The 18,534-nt window shown below is 29.9% G+C and overlaps 2 protein-coding genes across 4 annotated transcripts in view; one reads left to right on the top strand and one right to left on the bottom strand.

Annotated features, from left to right (window-relative positions):
• LOC130667111 (WD repeat domain phosphoinositide-interacting protein 2) overlaps positions 1–1,147 on the top strand; it is a 43,701-nt gene extending 42,554 nt beyond the window's left edge. For all 3 annotated transcript variants that reach the window (XM_057468572.1, XM_057468573.1, XM_057468574.1), the window contains one exon: positions 723–1,147. In XM_057468572.1, the coding sequence (XP_057324555.1) occupies positions 723–835 (113 nt within the window). In that variant the 3' untranslated portion in view covers positions 836–1,147. The remainder of the gene's footprint in view (positions 1–722) is intronic.
• A 639-nt stretch (positions 1,148–1,786) lies between these two features.
• LOC130667110 (transitional endoplasmic reticulum ATPase TER94) lies at positions 1,787–8,727 on the bottom strand. Its single transcript, XM_057468571.1, has 8 exons — positions 8,570–8,727; positions 7,668–8,024; positions 7,384–7,576; positions 7,052–7,286; positions 5,777–6,969; positions 5,523–5,684; positions 2,525–2,679; positions 1,787–2,450 (listed from the first exon to the last, which is right to left on the bottom strand). Exons 1-8 carry the CDS (start codon positions 8,584–8,586, stop codon positions 2,360–2,362), a joined length of 2,403 nt encoding a protein of 800 aa, XP_057324554.1. The 5' UTR covers positions 8,587–8,727; the 3' UTR covers positions 1,787–2,359.
• Positions 8,728–18,534: the final 9,807 nt, after the last annotated feature.

Below are 18,534 nucleotides of genomic sequence, written 5' to 3'. Positions count from 1 at the left end.
TCAAAGCTGTCAAATTTATACCACATTGCATGTACTTTTTTAATTAACTAATAATTTACTAACTTTTAGTTTCCATCAACTAACTTTATTTTTAATGCACGAAACTAATAATTAAAACTCAATGTTACTAACTTTTAATAAATAAGTTCAATAATTTTTTACTACAGGTATTTTGTTTGTATTTCTTTTTAAACAATTTTCAATATTAAGGATTAAATTATTTGATTATTAATTAAAAAAAAAAAAGTTAAACCCTTCAATTTATTCATATCTTTGAAAAAATGATGATTATCAAGTTTGTAAAATATTATGTACCTGAAAATCGAAACGTTTTTCGCGCAACGAAAATGAAAAAAATTTATGTAATTTGACTATAAAGGTGACTTAAGGGGTAGTTGGGGGTGGCCTGCAATTTTCGGCTGACGTGCGAAACTTTTTAGAAATGGAGATCCAGTAGATTTATTACTTTTCATTTCTTTTTTTTATTTCCGTTCCGGAAAAAACGTTACGATCTTCAGGTACATAAAATATTACTAGTCATGAGCTTTACATTAATTAAAAAAATTTTAATAATAATGAATTTACAATAAACAACAATTGAAACTGTTAAACCATATTGGCTTTGGTATTTGACCGCTTAAATCCTTGTTTTTTTTAATATATAACTATTTTTAAATTTTATGTCTATAAGTAAAAAAAAAAATTATGTGTATTAAATTTAGAGTCTGAAAAATATCATGAGATGATAGCAGCAACAGAAAGTCCACCAAAAGGTGGAACATTTCGACTGGATGATGACACAGAATTTCCTCCAGTTACACAAAGAACAGATTGAAGGATCAAATTAATACATATCAAGTGGCAATCATCAATTCAACAGGAGTAAATTTAAAAAAAAAGAATCTGGTGATAATGTGATATAGCAAAATGGAATTTCTGATTTCGATATAATATCGTTTATTATTCTTTATTTTAAAATGAATTCATTTTAATCCAATGTTTGATTATTTTCCGATCGGTCTTTGACCAAAAACTTGTAATGAGCGTGAAAATATATAATATTCTTTGTATAGAATAAGTTTGAAAAAATATATATATAAAAAAAAAAAAAAAAAAAAAAAAAAAAAAAAAAAAAAAAAAACAATAAGTTACATTTTGTGTATCTATTAATGTATTGTTGGATTATATTTATAATAATAAATGGACTCATAATCAGCGACAGTTATTGAGGTCCACTTAAATATTGTAGCAACAATGACGCGCTTGGAAATTAATTATATTGTAAATTTTCGTCAAATAGGGCCCAAAATTTATCAATTGTTTTGTCATTATTAATGGTTAAATTTAATGTAATTATAAAAAAAATTGTATACAGAATTGACAAAAAGAAAAAAAAAGAAAAAAATTGGCTTATATTGAATAGATTAAAAATTGTATAATTTCAACATTTTTGTACTATTATTGCGTCTTATTTAGCAAATAGATTTACTTTTATATAAATACAATAAAATTTAAAATAATTAATGTAAATATATTTACGATCGCTTGTGCATTGTAATAGTATATTTTAAAATCAATAGAATAATATATATTTTAAAAAAAATTTTAATTAAATTTTTTTTTTATTTAAATATTTCAAATATTATTTCTACTAATTACCAAAATTTTTTTTTCTGAAATATAAAACCACAGCCATATAATTTTTCATATTCAACAATTTGTATTTTTAAAATAATTGTAAAACATATTTAAAAAAAAGAAAAAAAAAGTAAATTTAATACAATAGTCTTATAATAATTATTTCTTTATTTTGTAAAATCATATCCCGAAATATTAAAAAACAATTTCAGTAACGTAGTATGTATGGGTATTTAGTGAAGTTTATTTTTTCTTATTTTGAATTTAAATCTACTAGCAAATGAACAGTGAAAATCGACAGTGATGACATATCAAAAGGGTCTATCAATTATGGATTAAATTATTGTTCTTGAAGTTTAAATTTAAATATTAAGAATATTTTTCTTACTGACTTATATGTGATAATATAAAAGAGTATGTATAAAATGTTAATTCTATTTCCATTTAAAATTGTTTTTTTATTTTTTTTTATTTCGGCAATAAATGTATTCTAATTTTTTTCAAACGTATATAATAATTTATAAAAAAATGATTTAGTTAGTAATACAAATTTTTAATAATTAGGTATAAAAAGATGATCAATTATTTTATTTATGTATTTTTTTTTTTATTCTTATTTCAATTTTTTTTTGTTATGAATATGACAATTAAAAAAAAAAATTTACGTAGATAGGCCCTTTCGTAGTGCACTCACTGTAATGAAATTTAAAGATACAAAGACTTAACTATAAAGATCATCATCACCATCATCTTGGAAAGTTTGATCCCCCTGAGACGTATCTTGAGTACCTCCCGCGGCATTTTGAGGGAATCTATAATTTTTAAGTAATAAATTAACAAAAATTAATTAATATAATAATAAAATACAGTTTTAAATTTTAATTACCTAAAGTTAGTTCCAAAACCTCGAGATTGTTGCAGTGTTTGGGCAAACATTTCATATTTTCGAATGTCATTGTCAGATACAGAACGACGTGCAAACCTCATAGCTTCTTCAAAATGAGCGCGTGTGATTTCCGGTACAGGATCATCTTCATCCATCTGTCGAAAAATAATTATTAATTTAATATCGTCAATAGTGCATTAAATTAACTTTTTTAACTTTCCGTTAAGAAAATTGGAAATTTTCAAAAATTCAAGTATTTGTCAGATGTTGACGTTTTGAGATCCTAGGAAACTATTCTGATCATTTTCAGAATGATATCCGATTATCTGTATTAGGGTGTCCGTTATTTCCCAAATTAGATTTTTTTTACTTGGCCAGGATATAAATCATTTTTTTATCATCCAAAAATAATAAAAAAAAATAAAAAAGTTTATTCTAATGCCGTTTAACTCTGCCTAAGTAATGATATATTCCTATTGCACGCCTCGGAAGCGAAGCGGAGAGGTTGTGCTTTATAACCGACCTGTCAAGGTCACACGATTTCCACTCATTAAAGTGCATATATTTTTTTTCTATTACTCTTACACATTATGAAAAGCACATCAATATAAAGCTGAAACACTAATAAATAATCCTGATACTTTTTTTAATTTGTCTAATATGTATTAATATAAAAAAAAGTTCATTAAAAAAAATTTATCGTGGACGTGCATTAGTCTGTGGTTCAAAAAAACGGCGTGGTACGGATATCTCGAGAACGACTTGACGAAACTACTTAATTTTTTTTTCAAAATTTTCAGAAATAAGCAAAGAAGGTTCCTTTCGAAAATCACTACTGTAGGCCTTCTCGTTTTTTTAAAAATAAATCATTACGGTTAAAACCGGCAATCTTACATGTAAACAAACACACACTGCCGCCATTTTTCATTAGGAATGTTCTCCTTATTTATTTTTTTTTTTTACTTTTATTACCGTGTATTTACCATGGAAATTTCTATGGGAAAAGAGCGGGATATTCAATTTTATTCGAAATTTAACTTTAAAAAAAAAACATAACATGAGCTTTCGAGGCGTGCACTTTTGGATTTTCCAAATTTTTTTTATTATACAATGAGAAAAATTTTATTACTCACTTAAAAATTAGTGTACAGCAATGACTAATACGTATTGTTATAAGAAATTTACCGCTCTCTAAAAAATGTCTCTGATGTTCTTTTCGTGAATCCAACCATTTAAGAGATATTGCAGGTCAAAGTTTGATTTGTTTAAAAAAATTGGCGTTTTTGATTGAAATTTTATTACTCTCTAACACATAAACATAAAATTAAGCGCTATGAACTTTCTTGTAGGAAACTTATCGCTTTTCAAAAAAGGTTTCTTACACTTTTTTCGTAAATCCAACCATTTGAGCGATAACGAAGCTCACAGTTGATAGATTTAAAAAATAATGATTCCGAAAAAAAACTGTTATGAGCCTAAGTATACATATATCTATTTGCTGAAGAGTTATAGAATTTTATCGAAAAATATTATTTTTTAAATCTATCGACTTTGAGCTTCAATATCACTAAAATGGTTGGATTTACGAAAAAAGTGTAAGAAACCTTTTTTGAAAAGGGATAAATTTCCTACAAGAAAGTTCATAGCGCTTAATTTTATGTTTATGTGTTAGAGAGTAATAAAATTTCAATCAAAAACGCCAATTTTTTTAAACAAATCAAACTTTGACCTGCAATATCTCTTAAATGGTTGGATTCACGAAAAGAACATCAGAGACATTTTTTAGAGAGCGGTAAATTTCTTATAACAATACGTATTAGTCATTGCTGTACACTTATTTTTAAGTGAGTAATAAAATTTTTTTAATTGTAATAAAATAAGAATGTATCATTACTTAGGCAGAGTTAAACGGCATTAGAATAAACTTTTTTATTTTTTTTTTTATTAATTTTGGATCACAAAAAAATGATTTATATCCTGGCCAAGTAAAAAAATCTAATTTGAGAAATAACGGACACCCTTATCTGTATGTATGTATGTGCGCGCTCGCGCATGTTTGGGTGTGTGTGAACTTGCTCTAACTTTTTAGTTAATTAACCGATCGGAATGGTTTTTGCGGCAATTGTAAGAGATTGTTAGCCATCAACTTCCCTAACAATTTCAGATCGATCGATAATTTAGACTATAAGAAATAGAAGAAATACGAAAAAAAAAAAAATTATTTCTTTAGTACTTTTTAAATGAAATCAGTTCAAAACCTAATCAGCTCTAGAATTCAAAAAAATGCGTCGATTGCCGCCTCAACCATCTAAATCGGTTTATACGTTCGAGAGATATCGTTGGCGAAAGAAATACTAAAAATCGGTTTTTTTCAATTATCTTTGAAGTGACGAATCTGATCAATTTCTAAATATAGTCAGCTCTAAAACTCAATAAAATGCTTCGATTGCCACATTTGACGTCGAACCCGGTTGATTAGTTCAAAAGATATCAGTGTCGGAAAGTTTAAAAATAACATTTTAAGTTATTTTTCCCGGATAAATCATAATGTAATGTACTACATTGTATTGAAAATCATACCAACTCTCCGTTTTTATGGTCTCTTTCGATCACTACATACTGTAATGTAACTCGTTCTTTGGTTTAAATAGTAATATCAACAAAAACTGAAAAAATTACCATTTTTAATATTTTTCTCGAATATTTTATATATCAACGCTCTGATCTGAGTCAAAACTTATTTGAATATATATTTCGATCACTTACATTGATTTCATCCTAAATACATTTATTTTTTATTGAACATACTCTTAAATTTTAAAACTTTAACATACGACGTAACCTATTTGAGCTTAAAAAGCTAACAAAAAACAATTGCATTCAAAAGTAATTTCGAGCTCAAAGAGCTCGAAAACAGCGGGAAGTTTTGGGGCTGGCCCGCCGGGCCAATCGTTGCCCAAATTTTTTTTTTATATTTAATTATTTTAAAAATACTTACATCCATAGATGCTGATGGATTTTTCATTCGCTCTTTTTCTCTGCGTACATCGGCTTCAATGCATTGTCTAATAGCTAGTTTGCATGCACGTTGACAAATTTCAGTCAAATCAGCACCCGAAAAACCATGTGTGACTTTAGCAATGTAGGTTAAATCAACATCCTGAAATAATAAAAATTTATTTTGTAAAAAAAAAAAAAAAAAAAAGTTATTTTTAAAGTATTATTTTATTATTATTAATTTAAAAAACTTACTTTAGCTACTGGAGATTTTCGTATATTAGCTCTAAAGATGGCTTCACGTGATTTTTCATCTGGCAATGGAATATAAATCAGTTGATCAAGCCGTCCCGGACGAAGTATAGCAGGATCAATAATATCTGGACGATTTGTAGCACCAATAATAAATACATTTTTCTTAGCGCCCATACCATCCATTTCAGTTAAAATCTGATTAATAACACGATCAGCAGAACCACCACCATCACCAACAGATCCACCACGAGATTTAGCTATTGAATCTAATTCATCGAAAAATAAAACACATGGTGCAGCTGATCTAGCTTTATCAAATACATCTCTTACATTTGCTTCAGATTCTCCAAACCACATTGTCAATAATTCTGGTCCTTTTACAGAAATAAAATTAGCTTGACATTCATTAGCAATTGCTTTAGCCAATAAAGTTTTACCACAACCAGGTGGACCATAGAATAAAACACCTCGTGATGGTTGCATACCAAACTTCAAAAATTTATCTGGATGTTCAACAGGATATTGGACAAGTTCTTGCAATTCTTTTTTAACATTTTGTAAACCTCCGACATCATCCCATGTAACAGTAGGTACTTCAACAATTGTTTCACGTAAAGCACTTGGACTACTTTTAGTCATAGCATATTTAAAGTTGTCCATAGTAACTGCAAGTGAAGCTAAAACTTCAGCATCAATTTGATCATCTTCTAAATCAATTAAATCCATTTTTTCACGAATCTGTTGTAATGCTGCTTCAGAACACAATGAAGCTAAATCAGCACCAACATGTCCATGAGTTTCTGCTGCTATTTGTTCTAATTCAACATCATCAGCAAGTCTCATATTTTTAGTATGTATACGTAAAATTTCTAAACGACCAGTAGCGTCGGGAATACCAATATCAATTTCTCTATCAAAACGACCGAATCGACGTAATGCTCCGTCAATACTATTTGGTCTGTTTGTTGCAGCCATAACAATTACATGAGAACTTTGTTTCATGCCATCCATCAACGTCAATAATTGTGATACAATTCGTCTCTCAACTTCTCCATGAGTTTTTTCACGTTTAGGTGCAATAGCATCTAATTCATCAATAAAAATAATAGCTGGTGAATTTTTTTCTGCTTCTTCAAATGCTTTACGCAAGTTACTTTCAGATTCTCCAGCAAGTTTACTCATAATTTCCGGACCTATAGACATGCAAATCAATAATTTATAAAAAAAAAAAAATTAATTAATTAATTAGAAAATAGTATAAGTGTATGACAGTACCATTAATAAGGAAAAAGAATGCTCCAGTTTCATTAGCTACTGCACGAGCAATAAGAGTTTTTCCAGTACCAGGTGGTCCATATAATAAAATACCACGCGGTGGTTTTACTCCAATAGCTTTAAATAATGAAGGATGACGCAGAGGCAACTCAACCATTTCTTTTATTTGAGCAAGTTGTTTACGTACACCACCAATGTCATCGTACCCAACGGCATTTAATGCTTCTTCTTCTTCCTTTTGAAACAATAATAATATCAAATATTTGTTGAATAAATTTGATTATTGAAAAAAAAAAAAAAAAAAATATGATATTATATGTTATTTAATTTACCGCTCGTTTAATTGGATCTCCTTCACAATGAATTACAGTATCAGGAGCAACTATGCAATAAGGACTAGGATCAGTTTCAACAACTTTAAATTCTACAGCACGCATTCCTCCTCGAACAATAAAGCTATCATCTTTGTAAACCGGACGATATGCTTCCAAAAAGTACGGTTTTAAATAAACTTCGAACAAATTTCTGTAATTAAAAATTTAAAAAAATGATAAAAATAAGTCAATGTAATTTTATTTGTTCAAAATTTTCCAATAAAAATTTTTTTAAAAATTACCCAGTGAGTCCTTCAACAGTGTCATCCATTGGTAGTACATGAATTCTCTTTCCATATTTGACACTTGGACAAGGTTGTATTGAAACAACATCGCTTAAACGTACGCGTAAATTATTGCGTACAACTCTGTTCATACGAATTTTTTCATTAGGACAATTTTCATCAGACAATACAATGCAAACTGTTTCCTTGCGTCGTTTTCCTTTTAGTAATACCGTGTCACCACGGAACAATTGAAGCTCACCCATTTTAGCTTCAGATAAAGCAACCACAGAATTATCATCGCTTACGGCTTCTTCTACTAATAATCTATTAGGCTTATCTTTTTTACGCAAAATTGCAGTAGCCAAATCATCACTAAAACAAAAAAGTGTTTTACTTGGTTTAATTTTTGGCCTATTATTTAATTAAACATAAAAGATACGCGTATAAATGTAATTATGTTTATTTATTTTAAATTAATGAAAGAAAAATAATGTATATATTTATGTAGATACATTGATACAAAATATTTCATAAGATTATGATAAGTAAAAAAATGTCTTTGTCATGTTAACATTTTCTGATTAGCAATCGAAAGTAATAAAATAAAAAATAATGATCAATAAAATAATATAGCAGAATATAAATTTATAAATATTTAATTAGTTTAGTAGCGATATTTATAAATTATTTATCATAGTTATGAGCATAAAAAAATAATATTCATTTTTTATAGAATAAAAACTCTAAAAGACGACATGATGACAACGTAGAATTGAGGGGGTAAGCTGTCGCGTTTCAATCGTTACGTGCACGAATAATATTTGCCGGAGAAAATTTTAATAGTGTAAAAAACAGCTATTATTATAAAATTAATATTACAAATATTGAGTATTATATAAAAATAAAATAAATCATACCTTTTTTGATCACCCATTGTAATTTTTCAATACTCAGTTGAATAAAATATTATGAGAAATGGCGTGAGAAAAATGTTTTTAACACAGTTTAACAACTTCTCTTGACAAAATCAAACACAAGTTTAATGACACGATTCAGTATTCAGTCCAGAACAGACTAAAGCCAACGACAACCAAAACAGCAACTAAACCAACCCACCAATCACTCGATAGAAGTTTATAGTAGCATCCAGTGTTGCTCAGTGTTGAATAAAATATCGCTGCTTTGAAACTAACCACAAGTTTTCTAAAATTTATCCATTTTGAGTATAGTCGGAAATGAAATGCGATGCGAGTGCAGATATGAGGATAGCGCGAAATTTAAATATGTTTATTTAAGTGTCAACAATTATGTACAAAAATGTTTTTAAAAAACACACGCTGATCTAATTAAATATTGGATTTAAAAACTAAGCACCAGTTTTTTAATCCAATATTTAGTTAAATTATAAATTAATTTATCATCGTATCAGTGTATAATTATAAGTAGTATAAAATAAAATTTTAATTGTTGCAATCTTAACTGTATAACTTCCGTTTTCTACAGCTTTTATTCTTTACATATTTTACATTACATAGTCTTTAAGTTACGTTGCAAGCAATTTAAAGTCCCTATTTTCTTTGGGGGTAATTGTTTAGATGTGTGGCTCCACCTATTTTTGGACATAAAAAATCGAAAAATAACGATATCAACAAATTTTTTTTTTTGAAATTGTTCTTCGCTACAGCGGATTTATGGACCTGCCATCATTTATTATAGAAACTTGATATTTTAATTACTTTTTGTAGTTTTAAAGTATAAAAAAGCACTTTTTTCTGGTTTTTAATCAAAATTTTCGTGGCAAAATTTTTACGAGTCTTCAATTATTTTTTTTCGTAAAGAGAATGAAAAATAGAACGAATTCAAAAAAAAAAACATCTCAATATCATAATTAAACAATTTTTTATGAATTTGTAAAAAAAATTTTTGCTAATTATTTTACATAAAAATAATTTGTTACAAATCAATTTTTTTAATAAAATAAAAACAATGAATTTTCACGTAAAACAAATTTTTTGATAGTGTTCTTTTTTAGTAGTTTAACACACCAAAAAGTGTGAAAAATAGCGTCTTTTTTTCACTAATTTTATGTGTGTGCAATTAAGAAAATATATCAATACACAAAAAAAGTGTGAAAAATAGCGTCCTTTTTTCACTAATTTTATGTGTGTGCAATTAAGAAAATATACCAACACACAAAAAAGTGTGAAAAATAGCGTCCTTTTTCCACTAATTTTATGTGTGTGCAATTAAAAAAATATACCAACACACAAAAAAGTGTGAAAAATAGCGTCCTTTTTCCACTAATTTTATGTGTGTGCGATTAAGAAAATTAAAAACTACAAAAAAAAATCTGGGCGGCGGTTGGTCCTGCGGGCCAGTCCCAAAACTTCCCGCTGTTTTCAAGCTCCTTGAGCTCAAGGAGCTTGAAAACATCACTGTGAATATATTTTCAAGCTCGAAAATGCTATTACGTGGAATCATTTTTTTATGAGCTTTTCAAGCTCTAACAAGTTACGTTTTATGCTAGAGTTTGAAAAGTTGAGAATCGAAAATCGTTAATGAATGAGTGGTTTTTAAATTTTTATTACTGATTGTGTTCTCTGAAATAAATGTGTTGAGACAGAAATCAATGTCAGTGATCAAAATCAAGATTTGAATGAGTTTTGACTTAGGTCAGAGCAATAATATATGGAATATCCGAGAAAAACATTAAAGACTGGGTTTTTCAATTTTTTGCTGACAATATGTTTAAAACTGAGGAACAAGTTACATGACATTATCTGATGATCGGAAGAGACTATAAAGAGAAAAAGTTAGTATGATTTCAGACACATTTCAGCACATTATATTTTGATTTATCCGGAAAAAATAACATAAAACGTTATTTTTTTAACTTTTCAGCGCCGATATCTTTTGAACTAATCAACCGATTTTGACGTTTGAGGGGGCAATCGACGCGTTTTCTTGAATTCTAGAGCTGATTAAAATTTGAAATCGATCGGATGGGTCACTTCAAAGATAATCGAAAAAAACCGTTTTTTATCATTTCTTTCGCCAACGATATCTCTCGATCAAATTAACCGATTGAGATGGTTAAGGCGGCGATCGACGCGTTTTATCAATTTCTAGAGCTGATTAGATTTTGAAGTTGATCGTTCAAGTCGTTTCTGAGAAATCACTAAAAAACTAAAAAAAAAAAATTTTTTTTTTTCGTAATTCGCCAATATTTTCGAGTCTGCTTGATCAAATGATCTGAAATTTTCAGGAGAGTTGAGGGCCAACAAGCTCTTTCGACACACACACACACACACACACACACACACACACACTTGCATACATACATACACTCGGACATCATTCTTAAAATAGTCAGAATAGCTTCCTAGGACCTCAAAACGTCGACATCTGATGAAAACTCTTCGAAGATCGGGGTGAAAACAATAACTTCCCAATTTAACAAAGACTTTCGAAAATCGGGGTGAAAACAATAACTTCCCAATTTTTTGAGAATCGTCGATTTTCTTAGCAAGAAGTTAAAAATTAAAATATTGGCAGATTCAAAAATCCGCCGCGAAGAAGAACAATTAAAAAAAAAAACAGTTACCGTTATCTCCATTTTTGTAATTTTTACAACCAATAACTTTGTATTTAAAACTTTTAAAAAAATTTTTTAAAATACTATAAAAAAAAATTCAAATTATGATATTGAGGCATTTCTTTTTTTTTGAATTTGTTCTATTTTTCATTCTCTTTACGAAAAAAAATAATTGAAGACTCGTAAAAATTTTGCCACGAAAATTTTGATTAAAAACCAGAAAAAAGTGCTTTTTTTATACTTTAAAACTACAAAAAGTAATTAAAATATTGAGATTCTATAATAAATGATGGCAGATCCATAAATCCGCCGCAGAGAAGAACTATTTCAAAAAAAAAATTTGTTGATTCTTTCATTATTGTATTTTTTATGTTGAAAAATAGGTGGAGCCACACATTTAAACAATTATCTTTGGAGGTAAATATTTTTTATATCATTCTAACAAACTACCCAGATGTACTGCCCTTATAGAAAGAAACAATAGGCCCAAGCTTGGCCGAGGCTTGGCGCAAGACTTATTAACTCTGGGGAAAGCTTGAAATCCAAGCTTGGCCCAAGTCTGTCTAAGCATCGAAATGATAACACCCAGCCAAGCTTGAGTGACAGTGTTGTGCCAAGACTGCATCTTAGTATTGGCCCAATAACCAATGCCAGTATTGTGCCAAGATTGCATCTAAGTATTGGCCCAATATCGAGAGCCAGTATTGTGCCAAGACTGTTGCTAAATAAGCACCTATGCTTATTAAAAATAAATTAAAAAAAAAAAAAATATTAGTAGACATGTGCGTGATGGTAACATATGGAAATAAATTTGTACACAGAGAAATCAGGTGGATCGATGAAACTAATTTTTTTTTTGCATTTGCTGGGTCTCGAACATGATCCTTCATAACTGCTACACAAGCGTCTTATCCACTAGGCTGTTACGCTATTCACAGAAGCCAGGGGTTTTTAGGTACCATTTGTTATTTAGACTGGTAAACCAAGGCTTGTCACTTAACCCGAGTAGAATTCTGGCTAATGAAGATGAGTTTAGAGCCAGTCACTAGCTCAGCATTACTAGCTAGCAGATTTAGCTAATAACGAGCTCACCGTTGGCTAATTTTTGTTTCAAGAATATTTTTAGCTCACCGATATCTCGTGAGTGAACAATATTTATTATTTACAGATGGCGCTGTACAAGAATGAAATCTTGACTCACTAGTGCCTCACAGCTAGCTCAAAATAATTATTTATAGATGGCGTCGTTTTCAAGTCAAAAGACGACTCACCACAAGCCGATAGCTGGCCATTATCTATGATTTACAGATGGCGCTCTATAGAAATGTAACGCTGACTAATCATTACCTCACAGCTAGCTCAAAATAATTATTTATAGATGGCGTCGTTTTCAAGTCAAAAGACGACTCACCACAAGCCAATAGCTGGCCATTATCTATGATTTACAAATGGCGCTCTATAGAAATGTAACACTGACTAATCATTACCTCACAGCTGGTTCAAAATGATTATTTATAGATAGCAAAATTTTCAATTCAAAAGATGGCTAACTGTAAACTCCTGGCTGGTCACTACTTATTATTTACGGATGGTGCTATAAAAAAAAGAATTTACTGATTTGTTATTGGTTTTTATCTAGATAATACTTATTGTTCTAGACAGAAAAAAAGGATTTCTTGACGCAGAAAATTTTCACTTGTCCTAGGAAAAATTTTACATCATGAAATGAAAATGAAAATTTTCTGGGAGCGAGAAAAACCTTTTTGGAACAAAAATTTTTTTTTAATCTCACGAAATTTTACGATCCATTATTTAGAAGGTTAAATAATATTGTAACCAATTTATACTCAGCTTAATAAGCATCAACTTAGTAAATAACAATAAATCAACCTAACCTCAAATAAGTATAGACGACGCTACATAAAAATGTAACTGGAACTCACCAGTATCTCATGGTTATCCAACGAAAATTGGTTACAGATGAAGCTGTACAAAAACTGAAATTTACCTCATCAGTATCTCATAGTTATCTTGTCGCTAATAGTTACAGGTGGCGCTGCATAAAAATATAAATGTACCTCACCAGTATCTAATGGGTGTCCAGTAATTATTAGCTATAGATGGAGCTGCTTAAAAAATAAATTTCACCTCACTAGTATCTTCTAGTTGTCTAGTCACTATTAGTTACAGATAGCACTGTATAAAACATATATGGATCATCAAATTGTAGTCGATTCCAACGAGCAGTAGCAGCCCAGTGGATAACACGCGAGACTCATCACCCTGATTAAAAAAAGTGATTTAAAACGATTCGAAATAAAAAATTTTAAATACTTTTTAATGCTTTTGAATACCTTGAATACTTTTGAATCCCTCTTCTTATGGGCATTTAGCATTGCAAATCGTTTTAAATTGCTTTTTTTAATCAGGGCAACCCAAGGATCCGGGTTCAACTCCTGTCACCGACCAACTGGATATCACGATTAATGAGTTTTAATTCTACTCGGGTTGTATAATGGCTGAACCTTGTCCCACGACTGGCAAACGAATGCTTGTCACTTGAGTATTGGCTGAACCTTGTCCCAAGACTGGCAAACCAAGGCTTGTCACTTGAGTATTGGTTGAATCTTGGCCCAAGACTGGCAAACCAAGGCTTGTCACTTGAGCATTGGCTGAACCTTGTCCAAAGACTGGCAAACCAAGGCTTGTCACTTGAGTATTGGTTGAATCTTGGCCCAAGACTGGCAAACCAAGACTCGTCACTTGAACGTTGGTCGGATCTCGGACCAACCTTGGGAGGCCGAGCCTCGGTAGCCCAGTATTGTGCCAAGACTGGCCTCGTTGTCAATATTTTTTTTCCTACAAGGGCGATAGCCACCTTGTTATGTCCTCAGTGGCCTCAGGTGCCTTCACCTGTTAATTAATTAGTGAACTTGAGATCCATAAATAGGCGCGCATTTAAATTTCATTTAAAATTATATATTAATATCTTAGAACACTTATTGCGTCTTATCAATATTCAGTCAATAATTTAAATAATAAATCGTCGTGGTACATACTTATTAAATTATATATTTTTTTTATAAGAAACTTTAAATAAATAGATAAATAAATCTTTATTTTGTATTCAGAGAAAAAATATAAATACAGTTTGAGTGGTCTTGGAACGTTCCCTGTCACCCGATACTTGGAACCTAAACAAAACATACGCATACAAATCATGAATAGGCCCTTGTGTTCTATAGTTAACAGTAAATATGATTATAAACAAACACTGTCAAAAATCACCGGGGTAAGTCCAAGCGGTGTAGGTGTTAAAATCAGCGGTGTTAAATTTCAACACCGAAAGCGGTGTGAAAATAACGCCGCCGCCGCCGGTGTAAATATTCTGTACCGGTGTTAAAAAAAAATCTCCGGTGTGAAAATAACGCCGCTACCGGTGTAAATATTCTAGACCGGTGTTAAAATATTTTACTTTGTAAATATTTTTACTTACTCGATCACTATACTTGTTAATAAATGATATTCTTTATTAATTTTCATAAAGAACTGACATTTTTTGTGTTTTATAATCTTTAAAGTTAATACTCCAAGCGGACGCAGTTTATCCTGCTTTTACACCGGTATTATTCCGTTTTCACACCGGTTACCCCGCTTTTACACCGATTTTACTCCGCTTTTACACCGGTTACCCCGATTTAACACCGGTATTTTTAACACCGGTGAATTACTCCTCTTACACCGGTGTAATTTTATTTTAACACCGGGCGGAGTTAAAATGAGTCCATTTTTAACACCGCTCTTTTTACAGTGAATGCATACTCTATAAACAAATAAGAAAAGGATATATTTAATAAATAAATGTTATTTACAAATGACAACCATATCACAAGAACTCAACCTTTATTGTTAATATATATACATATTAAATAAAGAGTGACTCGTATAATAAATAAATTAATAGAAATATAGAAATATAGCAATAGAATAATTATACCCTGATTAAAAAAGTGAATTGAAAAGTATTGAAAAAGATGAGAAATGAATCCTTTCGAATACTTTCTATACGCCAAGGTATTCATTTTGACATAAAATGAATACTTTTCAATCCCAAAATAATAAAAGAATTTCTGAACTTCCGAGGAATTGAAAAAGATTCAAATGAATTGATATTTTTAATCTTTCTGAATCCTTCTCAATACCTAAATAATATCACATTTCGGGTCATGTGTGGAATTGAAAAAGATTGAAATGAATTGAAATTTTTGAATCTTTCCGAATCCTTCTCAATACCTAAATAATCCGATATTTCGATCAAGTGTGGGATTGAAAAAGATTGAAATGAATTGAAATTTTTGAATCTTTCTGAATCCTTCTCAATACCTAAATAATCCGATATTTCGATCAAGTGTGGGATTGAAAAAGATTGAAATGAATTGAAATTTTTGAATCTTTCTGAATCCTTCTCAATACCTAAATAGTCCGATATTTCGGATCAAGTGTGGGATTGAAAAAGATTGAAATGAATTGAAATTTTTGAATCTTTCTGAATCCTTCTCAATACCTAAATAATTTCACATTTCGGGTCATGAGTGGGATTGAAAAAGATTGAAATGAATTGAAATTTTTGAATTTTTCCGAATCCTTCTCAATACCTAAATTGAAATGATGAAAGATTGAATTCTTTTCAATACTTTCGAATTCCACTTTGGAATTGGAAAGTATTCAAACGATCGAAATTTCAATTCCATTCAATACTTTCCAAACCCGCCGAGGCATTGAAAAGAATTGAGATAATTTTCAATACTTTTCAATTCACTTTTTTAATCAGGGTAATGATGTTTCATGATAAATAATAATGTCAATCGTATTAAATAATTAAATATAGAATAATTAACTAAAAGATTGTATTTAAGTACAGGAAAATGGAATATAAATAATAAATGTAATAAGTAAAGTCATAGAACGAATAAATAAAGAACGTAGATGTGTAAGCTCATATCTCGTACGTGTATTAGTAAGAATTTAAATGTATAAGTATATAATTAAAAAAAACGTTAATATGTTTAAGTACATATATTGCATAAGTATGTGTGTGAGCATAAGAATGGTGGGAGAACTCGAAGAGTGGAGAGTCAGAGATCTTTTCTGCCGTCTGATGTAACTTCACTTCTCTCCGAGAACTATTGACGAGCACAACTGTTATTATTGATCAAATCTTATCTACACTTTATAATAAAACTCAGTCTTCAGATAAAAGTTATTTTATCAATTACATCTATCCTTATCCATAATTTCATTATTTCATTAAATAATAATCATAATCATCATCATCATAGTCAACAATAAATTTATCACTGTTTTCAAATTCAAAATTGGTCCCGCGTGACAACGAACTGCCCACTGTCCAGGAGGTGGCGTCAGCTCCGATCCTAGTAACCTCCCAGGACATAACAACCTTATTTCACAAGTTAATTTCAAGCTACTGCCGTATTCTAAAGCCAACTTAAGGAAAGTGTTGGAAAGCAAACAGTTACTTTCAAGTTGACAATAAATTGTCTGTAATTTAAATTCAATTTGACTACAAGTGTTACAGTCAGACAATGACGTTAAGTTAATTGAAAATTTCACTTGAAATAGACGGCAAGTTTTTCTGTCAAATTACATTCAGATGACGGCAATTGATTTGTATCAACTTGCACGCAAGTATTATCCAGGCGAGGCTTGCCAGAAACTTGTCGTTAAGTTAGCCGTAAATGTTTCACTGCAGAACTTTCTAAGCAATTATATTTAGAGTGTGGCTATCAGGGAGCATATTTACTATAGTAAATCTTACCAAGCCCTAATAGCACAGTTCGCTTCAGCAAAAGTTTACTTACAAAAGTTTCCTTGAATTTTTCGTCAAATTGTCGTCAAAAGCGGAAAAGTCCGAAGTTGACGGACATTTGACGAAAAATTCAAGGAAACTTTTGCTAAAGCAAACTGTGCTATTAGGGCAGGACTTAGTTCGGCCAAACACGCGTCGCCATAATACTGTTGTTTTGACGAAGCGAATCGAAAGTGAATGAACAATTTAAATTACAGTACACTTTCTATGTTATACTACATAATATCTACATATAAATACATGTATATAACTTTATGCTTCATTTACATAGTTGACGATAGTATAAACATCTCTCCTTTTATCAACGAGAAATCTTTTTTTTATTTTCAAGATAGTAAAATCGCCAAACGAGGAATCTTATTTTATATTAAGAAGAAGATTTAATTGTCGATGATTTTTTTGTTTTCGCCAATTGTCAACTTTATCAGTAATGGCTGGGATTAAAGGTTATATTTGGTTCATTTTTTTATGTCAAGAGATAAAAAGTTTGTGATCACTCATGTTTAATATCCCATGATGATTAACTGATAGATTTATAACATGTCAATATAAAAATTTCAAAAAATTCAGATATTTTACCTCGAATACGTATTATAACTTCGATAAATTTCATCAAATCGATTAATGTTTATCTTTACTTTAATTATTTGATACTGTAAAATATACGTTTTTAATAGACTTGTATAAAGGATTTTGAAAAAGATTATAAACATTTTGTTTTGACAAGTCACTCCTTATATATAGTTCTATGATGAAAAGTATGATTTTTGTTTGTTTTTCTGTAAGCAATAATAAGACATGATAATACACATTCTTAATCTACATAATTATTAAAAAAACATATCGTATAATATTGATATTGTATTTTTTTTTCTTTTTCATGTTCTACTCTTTGGATCTATTTGTCAATCAACAGCGTTAGTATTGAATTTTTAATACTTTTTTTTATTTCTAAGTTTCATTAAGGCCATTCTCAGACAGTGCCCCCCCCCCCACTTTTTTAAAATATTCAATGACTTTCAATTGTAATGACTGTATTAAAATTTTGATAATTAATTAAAAAAAAGTTTAAGCATTAATTGACAAAAGGGCAACGCAGTTACAATTTCGCTGAGACATAGAGTTAAAAAAAAAAAATGATTTACAGTTTATATTAATTAGGAGTTAAACAAAATTTATTAAATAAATTTCAGTAAAAACTTCATGTCAATATTACAATTTGGAATGTCAAATTTTTTAGGCTAAAATTAAATGAATGAATTTTAGCGGTAGAAGCAGCCGTTCAGCGCGCGTGTGTCTCGAGCAATCACCAAAGTTAAGGAGCATCGAGGATGATTGCTACTTGGCTGGGTGACCGCTTAGCTACGCGTCGAGCTCGAACGGAGGTCTCTGAGTGTCAG

This window comes from Microplitis mediator, chromosome 4 (genome assembly GCF_029852145.1).
Source record: "Microplitis mediator isolate UGA2020A chromosome 4, iyMicMedi2.1, whole genome shotgun sequence".
NCBI lineage: Eukaryota > Metazoa > Arthropoda > Insecta > Hymenoptera > Braconidae > Microplitis > Microplitis mediator.
Note: the sequence above shows the minus strand (reverse complement) of the source record. Positions and strands in the feature narration are given on the sequence as shown.